Source organism: Thermobia domestica, chromosome 14 (assembly GCF_964235325.1).
Source record: "Thermobia domestica chromosome 14, izTheDome1.hap1.1, whole genome shotgun sequence".
In the NCBI taxonomy this organism is placed as follows: Eukaryota; Metazoa; Arthropoda; class Insecta; order Zygentoma; family Lepismatidae; genus Thermobia; species Thermobia domestica.
In genome coordinates this window covers 86,255,859-86,276,706 of record NC_137467.1, presented here as the reverse complement: position 1 = coordinate 86,276,706, position 20,848 = coordinate 86,255,859, and the positions used below count along the sequence as shown (strand labels likewise).

The window sequence follows — 20,848 nt, the reverse complement described above, 5'->3', positions numbered from 1 at the left end:
CTATTATTAAATGTTATTCAGAAAAACATCCCAAGATATAGAGCTCTGTAGCAAGCTACAAAGGAATAACGAGAGTAATATGCACGATTAGTTGATTATCTTGAGAATAAACAGAATCTATTTGTCAAAAACCTATAATTGTTCTCAATTTGTAGCTGAACATATATTTTTAAAATAACTATTCAATTCTGTTACAATAGCTATGTATGAAATAGGGCCTAGACATTCCAGGAAGGATTTTCACATGCAACTCTATCCATCACGACTCTGGAGCTCACTAAAGAAATAATAAACACTTCTGACCAGAGTATATACACTTGTTTATTAAAAAACTAAATTCCAGTGTAACAGTTTCAACAACGTAACGTTGTCTTCATCAGACACTAACTGAAAGAGATATCTTAGAGCGCAGTTATATATACTAAAAGTGAAAGTCCTTGTGTGCTTGGGAAGCCATCTGGGTCGGACTTCCCCGGGCGTCACCTTCCGGCCACCTGCCCTGACCTAATTACCCTCCCACCTGTGTTTATCTTTTCCAGACACACCTGTTGTTTATCCTGACCAATTGCCTTAAAACATTTTCTCTTAATCTACCTCCGATGCCTATTAGAAATAAATAACAGACTATACTACATACAACTGATTATAAATACAGCAATACAAATATATATATATATATATATATATATATATATATATATATATATATATATATATATATATATATAGACATAAAAATAAACTATAAACAATATATAAAAACTCTATATAACTATATACAATATTAAACTATAACAATATTAAACTATATATACTATTAAATATATGAATATAAATTACATATAAATATGTTCAATCTTGTTTTTTGCCTTCAATTTGTTCTAATAATTTATCCCATAGATCATGTATTAACAGTCCACTTGTCCAGTTCATTAATTTGTCACTTTTCTCTTTCTTTATTCTTCGTGCTTCCTTCCATTTTCTTATCATTGGTCTATTCTCCCTTTCTAGCCCCTTTACACCTTCCCAATCTATATCATGTCCCGTTTCTTTAACATGTTTATATATGGCATTGTTTTCTCTCTTAAGTCTCACATCATCCCTATGTTGTTTAATTCTCTCCCTAAGTTTTTTCCCTGTTTCCCCTATGTATATCATATCACAATCCTTACACGTCACTTTATACACTACACCTTCATCTTTCTCACATATTTCCTTCGTTCTACTTTTCGCTTTCTTGATCATTTCCAAAATTCTTCTTCCTCCTTTTCTGTACGTCTTCACACCACCTCTTCTAAGTAAGTTCTTTAGTACTTCTGTCTTCTCCCCGATGCTCTCTATCCCGTGCCATTTGTTCTCCTCTTCCTTTCTCTCCTTTCTCCTTCCTTTCCTTCTTTCCTCTTCAATTCTGTTCTTCCTTAACTTCTGTCTGTTGTACCCGTTCTGCTCTAGTAAACTGTGGAACTTCTCTATGTCCTCCTTCTTTTTCTCCTCTTCAGTATCTATTTCTTCTATTCTTCTCTCCATATTCCTTATGAAGTTTCTTTTGGTGCTGTAATCCACATCACTTCTTTCGTGGCAATAAACTCCTGCTGCACATTCTTTCCTATACCATCTTGTTGTAAATCGTCCATCTTTTCTCTCTATAGTCATGTCCAGGAAGTTTATAATGTTGTTGTTCTCCACTTCCATTTCCAGTCTTATCCCTTTTTCTTCATCTTCAACCTTCTTTACGAATTTTTCCAGTTGTCTCTTTGTTCCTCTCCATACTCCCAAACAGTCATCCACGTATCTGCAAAACAATATAAGGTTGTTTCCACCTTCTTCTATCACTTTCTGCTCCCATTTGTTCATCACCAATTCCGACAATACTGGGCTTAATCTTGAACCTATTGAATCCTTGGAATCCTTTCATCCTTGAAGGATTCCAAGGATGAAAGGATTCCCGAAGATTCACAAGAAAGAGATTAAGCTAAGGCCAGTGTTGGACTGTAGAGGAAACTGTCTAGAACCATTGGAAGAAGAGTTAAGAAAAATAGCAGAAGAGATACGGATAGGTCAAGAGAGTCATCGAGTAAAGAATACGGAGGAAGTGAAAAGAATGTTAGAATGTATAGGAAATAAGAAGGAGAAAACAATTATGTTTAGTATTGACGTTAAAGCAATGTTTCCGAGTATAAAGAGGGATTACATAGTGAAGGTCATAGAAGATGAGATGAAAGGGAGAGAAATAAGAGACTGGAAGAAAGAGAAGATAGTGAAAGCCTTGAGAGTAATATGGGACAACAGTTTTTGTACGATAGGGAACAAACTAGTCAAGATCAAGGAAGGACTGAGTATAGGTTCAAGATTAAGCCCAGTATTGTCGGAATTGGTGATGAACAAATGGGAGCAGAAAGTGATAGAAGAAGGTGGAAACAACCTTATATTGTTTTGCAGATACGTGGATGACTGTTTGGGAGTATGGAGAGGAACAAAGAGACAACTGGAAAAATTCGTAAAGAAGGTTGAAGATGAAGAAAAAGGGATAAGACTGGAAATGGAAGTGGAGAACAACAACATTATAAACTTCCTGGACATGACTATAGAGAGAAAAGATGGACGATTTACAACAAGATGGTATAGGAAAGAATGTGCAGCAGGAGTTTATTGCCACGAAAGAAGTGATGTGGATTACAGCACCAAAAGAAACTTCATAAGGAATATGGAGAGAAGAATAGAAGAAATAGATACTGAAGAGGAGAAAAAGAAGGAGGACATAGAGAAGTTCCACAGTTTACTAGAGCAGAACGGGTACAACAGACAGAAGTTAAGGAAGAACAGAATTGAAGAGGAAAGAAGGAAAGGAAGGAGAAAGGAGAGAAAGGAAGAGGAGAACAAATGGCACGGGATAGAGAGCATCGGGGAGAAGACAGAAGTACTAAAGAACTTACTTAGAAGAGGTGGTGTGAAGACGTACAGAAAAGGAGGAAGAAGAATTTTGGAAATGATCAAGAAAGCGAAAAGTAGAACGAAGGAAATATGTGAGAAAGATGAAGGTGTAGTGTATAAAGTGACGTGTAAGGATTGTGATATGATATACATAGGGGAAACAGGGAAAAAACTTAGGGAGAGAATTAAACAACATAGGGATGATGTGAGACTTAAGAGAGAAAACAATGCCATATATAAACATGTTAAAGAAACGGGACATGATATAGATTGGGAAGGTGTAAAGGGGCTAGAAAGGGAGAATAGACCAATGATAAGAAAATGGAAGGAAGCACGAAGAATAAAGAAAGAGAAAAGTGACAAATTAATGAACTGGACAAGTGGACTGTTAATACATGATCTATGGGATAAATTATTAGAACAAATTGAAGGCAAAAAACAAGATTGAACATATTTATATGTAATTTATATTCATATATTTAATAGTATATATAGTTTAATATTGTTATAGTTTAATATTGTATATAGTTATATAGAGTTTTTATATATTGTTTATAGTTTATTTTTATGTCTATATATATATATATATATATATATATATATATATATATATATATATATATATATATATATTTGTATTGCTGTATTTATAATCAGTTGTATGTAGTATAGTCTGTTATTTATTTCTAATAGGCATCGGAGGTAGATTAAGAGAAAATGTTTTAAGGCAATTGGTCAGGATAAACAACAGGTGTGTCTGGAAAAGATAAACACAGGTGGGAGGGTAATTAGGTCAGGGCAGGTGGCCGGAAGGTGACGCCCGGGGAAGTCCGACCCAGATGGCTTCCCAAGCACACAAGGACTTTCACTTTTAGTATATATAACTGCGCTCTAAGATATCTCTTTCAGTTAATGTCTGATGAAGACAACGTTACGTTGTTGAAACTGTTACACTGGAATTTAGTTTTTTAATAAACAAGTGTATATACTCTGGTCAGAAGTGTTTATTATTTCCAGGAAGGATTTTATCTGTTTTATTATACCTATCATTTCCCGCTGTGGCTGAACATCTACATCGCAGTGAAATTTACGTGTTGGTAACTGGTAGGTAGGCTGAAACTAGATATTGCTATTTCTAGAAACTAGAGTCAATCTTTACATAATTATTGGTTTCATTTTTAAAATAACATTAATATTATAATATTTATTGTTTAAATACATTCACATATTGATTCATTTATATTAAGCCGGATTTGAATCTGCCACTTACCTAGGAAATGTGTTTCCACCACCGGTTGTGTTCCATCTGCAGGCTATCTCTACTGATTACTGCCTAGTATCAGAATTTCCATTGCAGAAGACCACGTTGCAGCTGGGACATGCGTATTGCATCCCACTCCTCATTACAGACTTTCCACAGTACCAAAGAGACGGTGCGGACTAGACGATGGGGTAGGCGCCACTTGAGGAGTCCGAAAGCACAATAGTCCATTAGGTTGGCATCTGGACTTTTGACAGGGATGTCAGAGAAGGGAATCGTCGAAATTCCAGTTTCCTGTTCCACCAGCGATGTTTTCGCTGTGTAGTTGGATGCCTTCTCTTGATGCAGTTCAATCTGGTTCACATCTTGTTCGTACAATGCTGGGATTTCATGCTGGTACATTTCAGTCAGAAAATGAGTCTAGTAGTAAGCAACATTGATTTTGAGGTTTCACTCCACCTTTCGAAGATGCAGTTTGTCCTTGTACCAGAAACCGGCCACAAGCATGAACCCTTTTGAAAAATTCTGCTTACTGATGGAAGAACGTGCTTCTGCCCTTGTCGTCTACAGGTCTATATGTAATAGCATAAACTTTACGACAGTTTGTAAGATAAACCCATGCCTCATCAAAGGTACCAGCAAACACTCGCGAGATGACGTTCATATAGCGTCCTGCAGTTCCTTTTCGGTCGGCCACATGACACAATTTCAGGATGTGCACACTGCTCTTGGGAACGAACGTGAGCGTAAATTCCTGTAAATGGTGCAGTTGATTGTCACCTGAGATGTGCGGCATTTGCTGGCCATCGGTGTGAGGGATTTTCGGAGATTATCATACGTTGGACAGCATGCAATAACGGTGGGATTTAGTTTCTAGCTGCTCGCGGCGGTTTGCCGCATATTTCCCTATAATACGATTCACAGTGGCATGATCTACATGAAAATTACACACTTGATACATTTCTACGATGTGTGACGTTGTGAACTTAACGTCTAACAGGGCCAAAATCACCCTCTCCTAGAATCTGTTTAGTATCGGCGGCATCAGACTACGCTCAACCGCAGTGCTCAACTGCATAACTAGCTAGATATACTGTTGCTTGCCTCGTGGCAATCTTGTGTTGCTTATGCACGGTACAGTTGTACACCGCTCAATATGAATGAATCAACCTCTGTAGTTATAAAATTTCCATCCTGTAGATAAGTGTGATAAACTTTCGTCACAGTACCTATTAGAAGACAAACCATTGAGATGATGCAATAAATCTCACAATTCTCAATTTTGAAATGACATATCAATCTATGATAATTGATGTAACACTCTCCACTTTACAATTTCATACAAAGAAATTTTCGGTGCATGCTGTTCAGTTCTATAAATCTCTCAGATTTCTTCCTTTTTGCTAACCATTTTGAAGGAATTTTACTCTCTAAATGGTTTGCGATACTACTGAGAGTACATCTTGTTTATTCGAGCAATGTTTAGTGCTATTTATTTACTAAAATCTTCCTCAATCTTTCTAAGTAGTACTGTAATAGTTCAATATACTGTCTCACAACAAAATGCAAAACTTAAACATACCAAGTTATATGCCAAAACCATCGTAATTATCGTAAATATTTGTCCACTGTAGGCAGAGCACTCTTCTCAAGTATAGGGATTTCAGAATTATTGTCCTCAGTTAACGACGTACTCTCATCATACTGTCTATCAAGTTCATCAGAATACAATTTCTATTAACCAGATTCCTTTTTTTTTTTTTTTTTTTTTTTTACTTATTTTCAACATTGTTCCCTTCTTTCTCTCTTATCTTTTGTTAATAATTCTTGTTCATTTTCTGCACTAGCTAGCTAATGTTTGCATCCTTGTTCATACTCATATTTCAAACGAGTCTATTTTTTCTTTCTTTTTGATTTTTTCTTTCTACCTTAAATCTGCTTTGGACTTTTCTCAGACAGTTATAGAGTAGCGATTTGAACAGCTGCAATAGTGATTGTAATGCCACAACTTCTAACACTCTTTCAAATTATGAAGATCTGCCCAAAACTGCTGACATATACAAAGCTTCTGAAATAGCTCAAGTAACGACATAAAACAGTGAAATCATCAGTAAACAACATCATCAATATCAACATATAGACAATAAATATTAAACAAACTGTACGAAACACTAACTAAGGAATATCGAGGGATGTTACTCTGACTTCATATCGATACCATGCTCATTCGACTCCTTTTTACATATGAAACAATTAGGCAACCGAAGAAATCCTCTACTGCAAGTGTGTTCGAATTACGTAATCAAACCTTCTTTCAATAATCCTGCATAGAGTTTATTTATAAGTTTTTATAAGCCATGTAAATTCAAAAGAATTTTTTTTTTCTAATCCTTCGCCTTCTCTTCAATAGTTTTATCCAGTTAGGTATTAGTAATATAAGTTACATGTAGTTGGACGTAAGCACAAAGTAACTGTTCCTACATCAAATTAATTTTATTTTTTATAGTAAATAATTATATTTTATTTAACTGTAATGCTAGAGTTGTATACAAAATATTCGAAAGTTTATCGAAAATCGTCAATTTCTTGGACAAATAGTTTCTCATTAAGAAACTGAATATTGTCGAGGAACTAGTTATTTTATTTTTAGTTGCAATGATAAATTAAAATTAAATCCCTAGCCCTATAGTCTACGAAACTTCTGACTGATCAAACAACGTTCAGATAGATAATGTACGCTTCTTTATCTTTCTAGCCTGTAGCTTTACAATTACCTCACATAAAGACACATTTGAAAATTATTCAGTTATGCGATGAATATAATATATATATAATAAGCGAGAGAACTACGTAACCTTGTTCCTTAAAGCACTGCGCTACCGAATAGTTTTCTAATTTTCGTAAGGAGAATGAGAAACATTTAAAATTCTTAATGTACGTCATTTACCGACCATCATGCTATTAAACAAACCAATAATCAGTTCCAAATCCAAGTATTTACTTACACATTTTTCAAGTCTATGATCCAGTAGCGTAGAGTAGAATTTCGAAACAAGGATATTAACCCAACCAGTGGTCGAAGTGAGACGGTATGCGGTGGTATGCCATACCGCCTCTGGTTTTTCAGTAATGAGGACATACCGTCTCTGGTTTTTCAGTGATCAAGACAATATTTAAATAGCCGGTATGTTGAGTCAAAATCGTAATAAAACATACCGCCTCTGTCTTTTCCATTTTGAACACTGAACCCAACTATTTGAGACACAAAACCTATCCTACTACATACAGCAAAACAAACGAGAAAGCTTTAATTTAAATTTTAGTTTACTTTAAATAGGTGACGTAAAAACTTTTAAAATGCACTCAATAAATACACAATTAATATTATCTCTTTAAGGAAGAGGAGAGAGAGAAAGATAGTCTCAAATCGCTGCTAAACATCAAGAACTCGAATTACCATAGTCCAACTGCGTAACGTGAAATACTTTAATAACTACATAGCAAAAAATGTTTTCACTAGATTTCAAGTAAAATAAAATGAATGTAAATTTAATGTAGTACGACCATTCTTGGTAAGCTGAAAGAGAAGGATGATAAGCCCAAGGAAATGACTGTTAAATATCTAATGGAAATAGTAATACGAAACTAACTTAGACGAAATCCACCAAGAATAAGAAAGTGAGTTAAATAAACCTCAAGTTGATAGCGTTTACATAATTGGTGACACAAAAACATTTTTCCACAACTTGAGTAAAAATTATTCAATTTTGATGTAGTACAGTGTATGTTATTTTCAAACCAATTGCTTTGCCGAATGAGCCCTATATAGCTTGTAGTTAAAGCTGATCAAGAAGAAGAGGTGAATTTAATTCACCTTCAAAAATATGATCAATACTAAACTTTTAAATTACTTTGATTTCCATAAGAGATAAAGTGTGATTTCCGTGAGACTTAAGAATTGCTCATATTCCTATTAGTAAGAGGCGAGAATTCAATTTTACAAATAAATAAATAAATAAATAAATAAGGAAAGAAAAGCAAGCAAAGAAAGTAGTTTAACAACTTTCCTTAAAACGACTCGACTTTCATTAAACATGGATAAGACTTCCTAATGGGGCTATTGGTTCGTATTTTAAATCAGTCAAAGACATTGGTGCCCACATGAAGCCAAATCTGAATTCTTTTGGGAATTTCAGTTCTTCAAAATACACATAAAATCATATCACATTTACTTACTCACACACTATAGTATTTAATATATCTACATTAAATATTATAATACTTTATTATGTTTACTGTAGTTAATAAAGTTTGCACTATGCATAATAATAGTTGTTTTTTCTTGAAATATCATAACCGCGCATGCATCAATATGTATGAACATTCATGACTGCTCGTGTATTAGTTTTCCTCCCTTCATTAAAGTAGCCTGAGGACATCTCTGATCAGGAAGCAAGATACTGAATTTATCCGATCTTTAAAATGACATGATTACTATAACTTTACCACAACTAACTAACTCCATGACCTATGGAACACGGAGGTTCAATGCAGAGTTCACAAAATCTCTCTATTGACTTCTATCCTTAGTCAACTTGATCCAGTTTCTACTTCGTATTCCTATTTCTGTGACATCCATCTTAATATTGTCCTCCCATCTCACTTAGGCCTTCCTAATGGTTGTTATCCGATTGGACTTCCAGTTAAGTCTTTGACAGTGTTCCTACTTTCTTCCATTCTGGCTACATGACCTGCCCACCTGAGCTTCCTAGATTTGGTGACCCTAACAATGTTTGGTAAACTGTATAAATTACGTAGTTTCTCGTTATGAAATTTCCGCCATTCCCCATTCTCGTTCCTGTTGGGTCTGAATATTCGTCTCAGGATCTTGTTCTTAAATACTTTCAATCTACGTTCTTTCCTCAGAGTAAGAGACCATGTTTCGTAACACAGAACATACAGATCACACAGAACAACGGGTATGATTATCGTTTTATATATTTTAAGCTTCAAATTCCTCGACAGAATTAGCGACGACAAAAGATTTTCAACTGAAAATTAACACGAATTCCCTTTTCTAGTCAACATTTAATTTCTTCGTCGATATTTAACTTTCCCACAAACAGTCATATTTTAATGAAATGTGGTGAGTGTTTGCTTTGAAGCTTTCCAATATGAACTGTTCCTTTGAGTTGAAACCACTCACTAAAGTTACCCTGAAAGTATATTAAAAAGTTTCAGGGTAATCTTAGTTTTTGAAAACGTTAAAAAATCCGATTTTCATTAAATATGGTATCCACTTCTTAAGAACTTGATAATTACTCTTATTGATTGAAGCTAAAATAAGCCAAATATGAAATGTTAAAATTCCTCCAAATTCAAACCACCTCCCTCGCTTCTTTGGTACAGAGTAGGTCTAGTTAGTTGCCATTATTATGGAAAACCTTGGAGCAGGCGGTTTGTACTGCAACTAATACTGTCTCTAAGTCAGTCAAGACATAGCAGTTATTTGTAAAATGTTCATGAAATTCGTGACCAATACCGTTATAGTAGCAATGATGTTTATAATTTTATACATATGAAAAGAATATAATGAGGTATTACAACCAAATACTTCTTTTTTTTACTTACAAATATACATTTTCTTCACACCGCACAAACAATTAACATAAATATTTTTTTCAGTATACATTAGAAAACATGGCAGCTGCAAAATATACGGTATACCCTCAATTTTTAACTTCTTCCGATTGGTGTTGCTAAACAAACGCAAAGGAAGTAGTACAACCCTAGAGGATATATCTGCGATGGATAATAAATATTTCGTGCTTAAACACTACTAAAGTGTAACAAAAGCCTACTTTAAAATTGCTATTAATATACAGAATGTGGTTCACAAAAATGTTGAACATCTTAATTTCTGTCTTGCTATTCTGATTCCGTACTGTAAAGGAACCAAACCTTTCGTTTCGTTTAAGATGAAAAGAGTTGGAAATACTGAATGAAGTCAGCATTTGGCGAGATCACAGTGTAAGGGAATTAAGTTCATTTCTGGTAACTTCCAAAGTATCGTATCTTTAAGATCTCTAACTGAAGCTCTTTCCAAAACTTAAAAGTTCTGTGTTCAGATATTGTAAATAAATCTTATGATATAAAAAGCGTGTTAACTTTTCAATTACTTCTTCGTACCGTACAAACTTTTATGTCTCTTTTCCCCACAACTTCGATTCTTGGACTTGATCCTCTTTTGCCCTGAATGCCTCATCTATCGCCTATAACTACAGGAAAGGACGGATAAAGAAACAAAAATCTTTGCACATGGGCATCTACTTTCTCATGTTCCTTGTCATGTTTGACGTCCGCAGAATCTGGCGTATGGCGAAGCAGTAGACAGAAGATATGGCCTGATAAATATATATGCTCATTGCATCTATTTGCCTCACAGACTGGAACGTTTTGCTTAAAGGAGTAAATATTACTATACATACGTTGCAATACCTGCTGTAACTGATAGAAGATACAATTTACATGAACAGTAAAAGGACTTACCTTGTGAACAGAAGCTGTCACGCTTCCTGACGTTTCCAACAGATATTCTACTGTTGTGGTCATATTTTTTGAGACATGATTGTCAGGCATACGAATTTCTACAGAATACGAATGGTCTTCGAAACGAATATCAACTCAAATATATTTTCATGTGCTCACAAAAGCTTTAAAAAGTTAAAACTTTATCTGACTGTATCTTCTGTATGTGCACATATGTAAATTTGCAGTATTTCGGTTAAAAATCGTCAGCCTTAAACAGAGAAAACATAAGGTTGGTTTGAAGATAAAAAGAGAGAAACAGGTAATAAAGATTTTATAATTGCACAGCAAAAATTCATGTATGCTCAAATCTACATTAACATTATTCTCTGAAATTGGTATTTAGGTATTCAGTGTTCCCAGTTATTGTGGTGGACGACTACGTGAGTTTTCATGGGATTCTCCTATTTCTTCTCACATTTTGTTCATAATTATACGTCTTCTTTAGCCTAAAAGAGCCGAACCATGAATATTAATTTAAGGTTTATTTTTTAAAATTTTTGCGTTCATTTTTATTGTGTAAATTTTATTTATCCAAGAAACTTGGATTTCGGATGAAAATTGATTTAAAAATAACTTTAATTTGTTTAACCGTTTTAGGATCTTCACTTTTTGAGGTAAATTTTAAACTTTCACTCATACAGCTACTGCTTTCTTAAATTTATCGTAGGATCATAGTTCATACCTCGTTGTTTTTAGGATAAAGCGCACTTTCCAACGGTACTTCCAACGGTACGGTAACGGTCCGTATTGTACACCAGAAACGGGAAAATCGGGTAAAACCGGGAGATTTTTAGAAAAAAATTCTTTTTCAAAATATTTTCGCCCCTCTGGCCCAGGCCTCGGTTCACGTAGGAATCTGAATTTTATCAAAAGAATACGGTAATATGTACATAATACGTGTGCAAAATTTCAATCTTGTATCTTGAAAACAAAGGGCGAAAAAATTGTTGAAAATCTGAATTTAGGCTCTCATACATTTATATATATATATATATATATATATATATATATATATATATATATATATATATAATTTACTGCGTCATTACTACTTAACCTAGTGTCATGACTCAAACATTAGTTTCTTCAGTATAACAAGCCCTTTCCAAAGGTACCACTCATATGTCCGTATCATACATCTGAACCGGAAAAATCGTGAGAAACGAAAATATTTTCTGAAAAAATCATCTCGGAACACCTGCGCCCCTCGGGCCCGGCCCCAGTTTCGCGTAGGGATCTCAAAAAATTTAAGAAATAGTGAAAGGTACACACAATCCTTATGCAAAGTTTCAATCTGATATCTTGAAAACTAAAGGTGTGAAAAATTTTTGAAATTTGCCTTAAGAAAAAAAAGTCACGCCCCCTGCCCCCATTTTGGTGCCGCCAAGTTGACCATCCGAGTCCAAAACGCATCTGAGGTGTTCTTTGGTCCATCCTTGACTTGACCAATAAGGACCCAGCTTAAATACCTGTTATAGAACCTAAATAAGCGATCAAAGACGATACTACGCCATGGTAACAAAAGTTACCAAAAATCCTAAAAGGGTTAAAGAATGTAGAACGTTGATGAGAAAGATTGTAGTTTGTTGTCTTCAAATATTTTTTAACATCTTGTATATTGTCACTTTATTTTTTTTTTTTTTTTTACAGTTATTATATTACTTTTCTGTTTGTTTGTTCAATTTCGCACATTTCCATAATATCTGAAGATTTGAAATTTTGTATATATTACATAATTCTTCCTGTAACTCATCATTGTACTGTAAAATTAATTAAGTTATTACAAATGTAGAAAAATGTAAGCAAAAGGCTAATATTCACCTCAGAAAAGAAAAACACTCCTCTAGGAAGTACTGTCGGAGAACATTATCTTCATCTTCCGTCTAGTCACGATTAGGAAAGGATTTGAAACATGGGGAGAAATGTGGATGGGTAATTGGTTAAAAAATATTTAAAATATGCGAAGCGTGATTCTTCTTGTCGGACATAAACCGACATTGATGGTAAATCACTTGTCAATGTTCACTGTTATTCACTGCATTTTTATTACTTTCCACATGGTGGAAATGAGTAGTAAAGAAGACTGCTCCAAATTGCATTTATGTTTCCTTTATCTAAATTGAGTGTAAGTTTCTCTTTATGAATGTAATAACCTTCTTTACATTTTCGTTTAGTTGTTCTTGCTTTCTCTATCAAACATGAATTAGCAATGTAATGGTTATTATCTTTGCGATGTGTTGCCAATCCGAGTAACTGTTATAGCTACGAGATGTCGATGTACAAATGTGCTCCGCTATCCTGGTACAAATATTCCTTTTTGTTTGATATATATATATATATATATATATATATATATATATATATATATATATATATATATATATATATATTCACATTAACATTTAAATCGATAAACATCGCAATTTTGCTGAGGATCAGTAAAATATGTCTTAAAAATTGTAATATATTTTTCTATGGATTCCGGAGGAACTTCTGACAGGCCTTGATGTTATATTTTTGCAGTATCTTCTTAGCTTTTTTGCCGAAATACGCGGTACCAGAGGGATACTAATCCACTTGTCAATCTCGGCATTTGTTATTGGTGGGCGCCGACGATCTGTTGTATTTACTTGTACCATTTCAGTGATAAAGATTTTTGGAAACCATTTTCTTGTCTGATTTTTATTAAATATTGAATTTCTTGATTGAGGTTACCAGGTAGACCTGAAAGCAGAATAGCTCTCCTAAATACTTCTACCATGCAAACCATGTTTACAAAGGCTGCAAAGTTTCGTGAAAAAGAAAATAGTTCGTTGATTGTTAGCCTATATTCAGCCAGTCATGTGTGACTGATAATTATTTCTTCTGCAAATGTATCCTAAGATACGAAAAATATTAAGTGGAACAGAGTGTAGACAGATAGATAAATAGCCTGATTTTAAACTATTCATCGAGTTTTAAGTGAAATATGTCGGAAACTATTAATACAATATGTTTCAGTTAATGATGAAATGAAAGAACACAATTTTAATTTCTCATCCGTGGTCATAGGTGGTAGCACAAACTTAGTTACAAAAATTGTGTCTACGGAGCGAAATGGTGTATTCTGGAATATAAGAAGTGTTACTTCGTTTTTATCCTACAGCGTGCATTCCGTATACAGTTTTCAATTGCACCACTAGGTCATCAAAGCACTCTGGGATGGCACTGACAGTTTAAGGACACTGGCTGGCTGTGTAAACGCACAGGACGTTCAAGTGTTTCTTATGAAACCGGGGAACAAGTCCACAAAAGTTAACACGGCTTACTAGTCGTGACTTGATATTCTGGATATAAGTGCCTGGAAGATTTTGCGAACGCGATTGCGACTAAAACCGTACTGCACACACTTATTGCAAATGTTATAACAAGACGACCTTCTCCAATGATATGAGTGTTGTAATTATGGATAACGGTACGGAGAGCGATGATTTTCTTGAGCTTTTACTGTTTAGTGACAAGACAAGATTCTATTTGAATGGTAAAGTTAATCACCGTAATGTCCTTTCTGAAGTACTGGACAATGATACGCCACACTTCAACATGAACGAGTTCCTCAAAAGTAAACGAGTTTGCTACATTGTCTAAATCAAATGTGTACGGTCTCTTTTCTCTTCGCGGAGGACACTATGAGGAGCATGCTATTTCTCGATATGTTACAGTTATAGCTGTTTCAACAAGCAAAAGAGGATTCCAATAACTTCATATTTCAACATGATGAGGCATCTTTCCATTGGTACACTACTTGAACGAAGAACTCCTACATCGTTAGATTAGGCAATTTTCTGAAGATAACAGCATTTTTCCCATGCCTCCTAGATATCCCAGTCTGACTCTTTTTTTTTGGGGGGGGGGGGGCTTATGAAAGACAGTGTATGAGCCTCCATTACCCACAACCACAACTCTGGGGAGCTCCAAGATCGCATTACAGCTGCATTTATGACTATTAGTAAGAGTATCTTAAACCGCGTGTAGAGAAAACGACCTACCGCATAGATGTGTCGTATGACGAAAGGAACCCACATCGAACATTTGTAATAGTATATGTCTGAAACGTGGGGACTGTTTCTGTACATTTTCATGTATCATCCCTTATACGTATTAGACATGTTTAATGCAGCCCTTTCAAACCCAATGAATCATATATCAACACCGTATATATATATATATATATATATATATATATATATATATATATATATATATATATTATAAAAGTAATGTGTTTAGTCCTTTATTTCATGAATTCACAGACTACTTCGTATATTTCTGATGAAGAAAAAATATCAATATTATAACTCTTATAACCAGTTACTGACTTCTTTACGTTCTCTTGGAAGGAGGGTAAGTCATTTTAATGCTGCATCTAAAAATAGCGCCCTAACAAGTAAAAGGTAACCTCATTTATTTATTTCTAACTTCTTTTGCAAGTCTCATCAATAAAATATTATGACAATGGTTGTAAGTAAATATTTTTAAAATATAGATAGCTGACAACTTGCCATGCAATATCTGTCCTTTAGAATAGTATTTTTCCATAAGTGATTTATTATCCAGTTATTTGGCCTTCATAGGAAATCTTTCGGACCAAAGAAGATTGAATAACTTACCTAATAGTATTCGTTCTAAATTTTCTTCTTCCCAATATTTCGAATGAGTCGCTCGTTCATTATTCTCCGAGGCCATACAAAAGTTTAAATCCTTCTTACAATGTGTTCTAACAATAATCTTCTGTCTCAGTTGCGGTAATTCAACATGCATCAAATTTTTTTTAAACTTATAGTTAGTCTACCTTCCCCAATGGTATACTTATTTTTTGTCTTCAACATTCAATATTATATGCAAATTCCCTAAAGTTAGTGGACTAATAGAATCTAACTAATACCTTCTTATTTTTGTTTATGTTTCAGGTATCCTTAACTGTAGTTTGTTTCTGAACAAAATGGAAACATAACCGTTACACAGACATTTATTTAAATCACTCCATTCATTGTAGCCTGTCCAAATCATTTCGCCAGTTAGTACTCAAAATTAAACCTATAAGTTTTATTCATGTAAACTGAAGCAACTTTAACTTTTAAGATATATATGTAACCAATAAAAATGTTTATGTAACCAATAATAATATTTTTTCTATTTTTTATTTAGTTGGGGTATCTTGGTGATATAACTATATCGGTAATAGTAATTACATTGGTAATATATTGCTAATGCTATTATCCCAATCCCTATCAAAATTTTCTTTGTCGGTGTTTAGCATTGGACTTTTTGTTCTTATGAAGCATGTTTCAAATCTTTTTCTTTCAATATTTGAGGTGGCACGGTATAAGACTCTCAAATCCTTAATCTAGTGTTTGGTAATTTATAGCTGTTTAAATAAACTTGATGTAGCTTCTTTGTCCATTCATGATTCCCTAATGTCTTTAAGTCTGGTGGCGATATTTCCCTTTGTCATACCTATACAGGTGGCGTTACACAAACAAAAACTTTCGTAAATATCGCTTAAGGTATTTCCTTCTACAAAATAGCTTCTTTATTTGCTTAATGATTTTTCCATGTTCATAGGATGTTTAAGGCTAACTTTAAGTTTTTTTCTGTAATTTGAACGAAAAATTTGGAAAGACTGGAAAGGACACCCACTAGTGGGCCTTCGGCTTTTTATTATTATTATTATTATTATTATTATTATTATTATTATTATTATTATTATTATTATTATTAAGTATTCTGCCTTTCGGCAGGTCCTGGTACTAATGAGGATGTTTTTTCCAATTTTAGATTTGGGCCTGGAAATGTTTCTTCCACTTTTCTCTATCTTCAGCTTCCTGTTTTAACTCCCAATATTTTCTCCTATCTTTCAAATCATCGATCAGCTGTGTTCTTCTTCTTCCTATTCCTTGCTTCCCTTCCATCTTTCCTTCTACGGCGGTGTGAAGAAAACAATTTCTTCTCAAGATGTGCCCAATCTAATTAGCCTTTCTACGAAGGATGGTGGCTAGAAGTGTCCTCTTCTCTCCTATCCGTTTTAAAACATCTTCGTTTGTTACTCTCTCTGTCCATTTTATCTTCTCCATCTTCCTTTAGCACCACATTTTGAAGCTCTTCAAATATTTCCTCTCTAACTTCCGTAATATCCAGGTCTCTGAACCATATAGTTCAAATCTCCATATATATAAAACAATTGACCAACTTCTTCTTAAATTCAATATTGAGCCTACTAGTTAAGAGTGATCTATTCTTGTTAAATGCTTCTTTACCTATGGCAATTCTTGATCTGATGTCTTTGGTGCAGTAAGCGTCTCTCGTCAAAATACTTCCCAGATACTTGGATATTCTCATTTTTTTTATTTTATTTTTTTTTATCCCGTTATTTTCTCAGTCTTTTAAATATGTTGAAAATGTGTTGTTTTCGTATTTCCATTGCATTATACCCATTAAGTAGAACTAAGTTAGTAATTCGATTATGTTCACTTATAAGATCTTCCTGGACTATCACCAATCTATACGCCTTAAGAAAAGAACATATTTATCCAAATGTTATGCTTAACCTCCCACGGATGACTTGAAGTTTTGTGTACAAAGTAAACACTCGCTGAGGGCTTTCTACATGTCTTTGATTAGAATTTATTAAATTTTCTGTAAAAAGCAATATCCAAAAATTAATGGTGTTTTTTCCTTCTTTTTTTTTTTTTTCGCAACTGAACTTAATCTTTGAATCTACATGTTCTAACTTTTCCAATAAGAATTGCAGCTGATCATCCCATGGGAAAAGAAAAATATCTTCGTGGTTGACTTTTACATGATCTACCGATCTTAGTTATCCGAGAATATTGGAGGCTTCTAGTACTCCCCTCCTACGATATATCCTGTGCATCACTAGGCCAATTTTGTTCTTTGTCCTAGAGATGTGTAAATTAGAAAATATAATAGAAGCATTACATTTTAAGGGTTGATTTCTTTGTTAAACGAAAAATTCAGTTCTTAATTTGTGTGCTAGACCAGAGTGTCATCCAAGTAGTGGTGAACTACAATTTACACAAGAAAAATAAATACTATAGCTGGAAGCACTGCATACCTAACCACTTTATTGTCATACTAAACTCACAAATTTCAAGAAATGATATATTTGAATTATCAGTTAGTAGTTTATAACAGATTAGTTCATGATGTCGATTTTAGTTATTGTGTTATTCAATAGCTACTTATTATAACAAATTACAAATAAGTAGACGTTTTATATAAATTGCTATCAGCTATGTAAATACTGAGGTTGCTTAAAACTTATTTTCATTTTCTTGTTGGTTTGTTTGTTTAGAAACGGTGTCCTGAATGATCAGTGAACTTGCTTCCCTGTCTTTCTTGATACTTAGGCCTTGATGGATAATATCAAAGAGGAATGAAAAACATGGTGATTTACGATTCGTGACGCTATGTCAAAACAAGGAAACAAAAGATTCTCTAGATGTGATAGTCCCTCACCTAAATGCATTGCACAGCGTTTAAACGTTTGACATTTTCCATGAAACTAGATCAATGGTATTACTGAAAGTAACAGCTAGAAGGGAATTACCGTTTAAAAATAAAATCCATTGCGAAGAAATTTCAATAAAATTGATTTCTTCTCTCAGAGCCGTAGGTGGTGAAGACCTACATAAGAGTAGTGTAAAATAAAAATACGTTTGAAGTTATCATAATTAGATCCATCAACCTAATAGACGCCCAAAAAGTAAAGGCACTGAGTACTTATAAAACAAAAAGTTTCGTAAATTCTCTACAAAATGTGTCCCATCGAGGAAGGATCAGCACGAAATTGGGCATATGTCTTTTTATCTTTTTCTCAGGAAATACTTGATTTAAGTGTAATTGAAATGACCAAATTTAATTAGCTTAGTTATTATTATTATTATTATTATTATTAGTAGTAGTAGTAGTAGTAGTAGTAGTAGTAGTAGTAGTAGTAGTAGTAGTAGTTGTAGTAGTAGTAGTAGTAATAATAGTAGTAGTAGTAGTAGTAGTTCTGAGTCTCATTAGATCTGCACTTAGCCAAAATTCTTGTTCTCACTATCTTTGAGTACAACTTCATTATGAAATGTTAACCATCCTACAAAAATGCTCGAGCTATTGAAATTATCAATTTAAACTAAAATCTCACATTTTTGAAAAGTTCTCTGAGAATATCCCTAGGAGCACGTAAGTATTAAAATCATTAAATTTTAGGAAGTATTTTTCACTCTTTTCAAAAAAAAAATCACAAAAGATGATATCAGAGATTGTCAACATAACATTTTATTACACAAAAATGCCAAAATCTAAACATCCACTGTTGTGATGAAGTGTCGTATTGTTGAGCCCTATGTGAACGAAACAAATGTTATCACAATTAACTTCTAGATGCAGCCTACTGATCAATAATGAAGAATTTCTTATAAGCTTTACTTTAACTTAAAGCATCTTTTAAACACTGAAAAGGAATTTTAGTATGTTTTTTAATTCAACAAAATGCCCTAAGTCATACAGTTAGTTACATAGGATATATATAAAACATTAATTGAATGATATTTTTAAATCAAATCTAGAGTTAGTTCTATCTTTGGGTTATAATATTTCATTAACGACAGTGTATTCTGTCATTTTGCTGGTGTCATAATCAAGGGCTTGATTTGATATGTTTCAGTAATAGTTTCTTCATAGTAGGTAGAATGTTTCTGAGTTTGCATTTCTTAGGAGAGGCAATAAAAATTATAAAATAATTGGCTAGAACTGCAAAAAAGGGTTTAATGAAATACAAATTCTGACAGTGCCTTCTTTGTATATTTTTCGTTGTCTCATGTATATTTTTTTAAAAAAAATAGACAATTTTAACCTGCGAAGTGATGTCCATTTTTATAATACTGGGTATAAATACAAGTTAAATGCGTTACAAGTCAACCACCACACACAAAAAAAGTTATAAGTATAATGGTATGAAATTATTTAATTTGTTACCACATAATGGACGCATAACATCTCATGACAATTTCAAAATTTACTGCAACTCTTTCTTCATAAGAAACTCAGTATATAACATTTCATAATTTGAAGAAGTTCAATAGCAATACAGAATATTAATATACACAAATAAAACTTGTATCTATATTTGGACATATGTAGATAATTTGTATGAAGATTTATCTTCACGCATTTCATTTTCTTCAGAACTATGGGAACTATCGATTAATGTATGTTTACCTTTACACATATTTTATTATTATTATTATTATTATTATTATTATTATTATTATTATTATTATTATTATTATTATTATTATTATTATTATTATTATTATTATTATTATTATTATTATTATTATTATTATTATTATTATCATCCAAGCAACCATTATATTTCCAGCTATTGTTAATAATATTAAAGCAGAGCTGAATGTCTGGTATTTGGATGATGGAACAATAGCTGGAAATACAGACGTAATGCTACAAACATTAGACAACATTCGTACACATGCAGCATCAATTGGCTTATCGCTAAATTACTCCAAATATGAAGTGGGATTCCTTGGTGCTACAGAAGAATAAATTAAGAACCTATATGATATCTTTAATAGATCAGCACCTGGTATTCAGCTCCTTACTCCAACTAATGCAGAGCTTTTAGGTTCAGCTATCTCAACAGAAGCACGGAGCAAAGTGTTATTACACAAGATCTCCAAATTAGAATTTTTTGTCACGACTTTCCAAGCTTTCAGCCCATTCTGCATTTTATTTATTAAAAGCTTCATTTGGAATGCCATTTCCTTCGATGCTCTCCATCTTGCAAGGAAGATGTCCTATTGGAAAAGTTTGACGATACTCTTAAAACTGGTCTGGAATCCATCCTCAATTGTTTTCTTGATAACAACTCTTGGATACAAGCTTCATTACCAGTCAAAAATGGAGGTCTTGGAATCCGTCGCGCTATAGATATAGCTATTCCATCTTTTCTTGCGTCTTTCTATGGTGCAAGTCAATTAATTATCTCTCTTCTTCAAT

General features: G+C 33.4%; 1 protein-coding gene across 1 annotated transcript; it reads left to right on the top strand.

Moving 5' to 3' along the window:
- The first annotated feature begins 1,933 nt into the window (after window positions 1–1,933).
- On the top strand, window positions 1,934–15,742 carry LOC145669901 (uncharacterized). Its single transcript, XM_081738248.1, has 2 exons — window positions 1,934–2,619; window positions 15,733–15,742. The coding sequence occupies exons 1-2, from the start codon at window positions 1,934–1,936 to the stop codon at window positions 15,740–15,742; spliced, it is 696 nt and encodes a 231-aa protein (XP_081594374.1).
- Window positions 15,743–20,848: the final 5,106 nt, after the last annotated feature.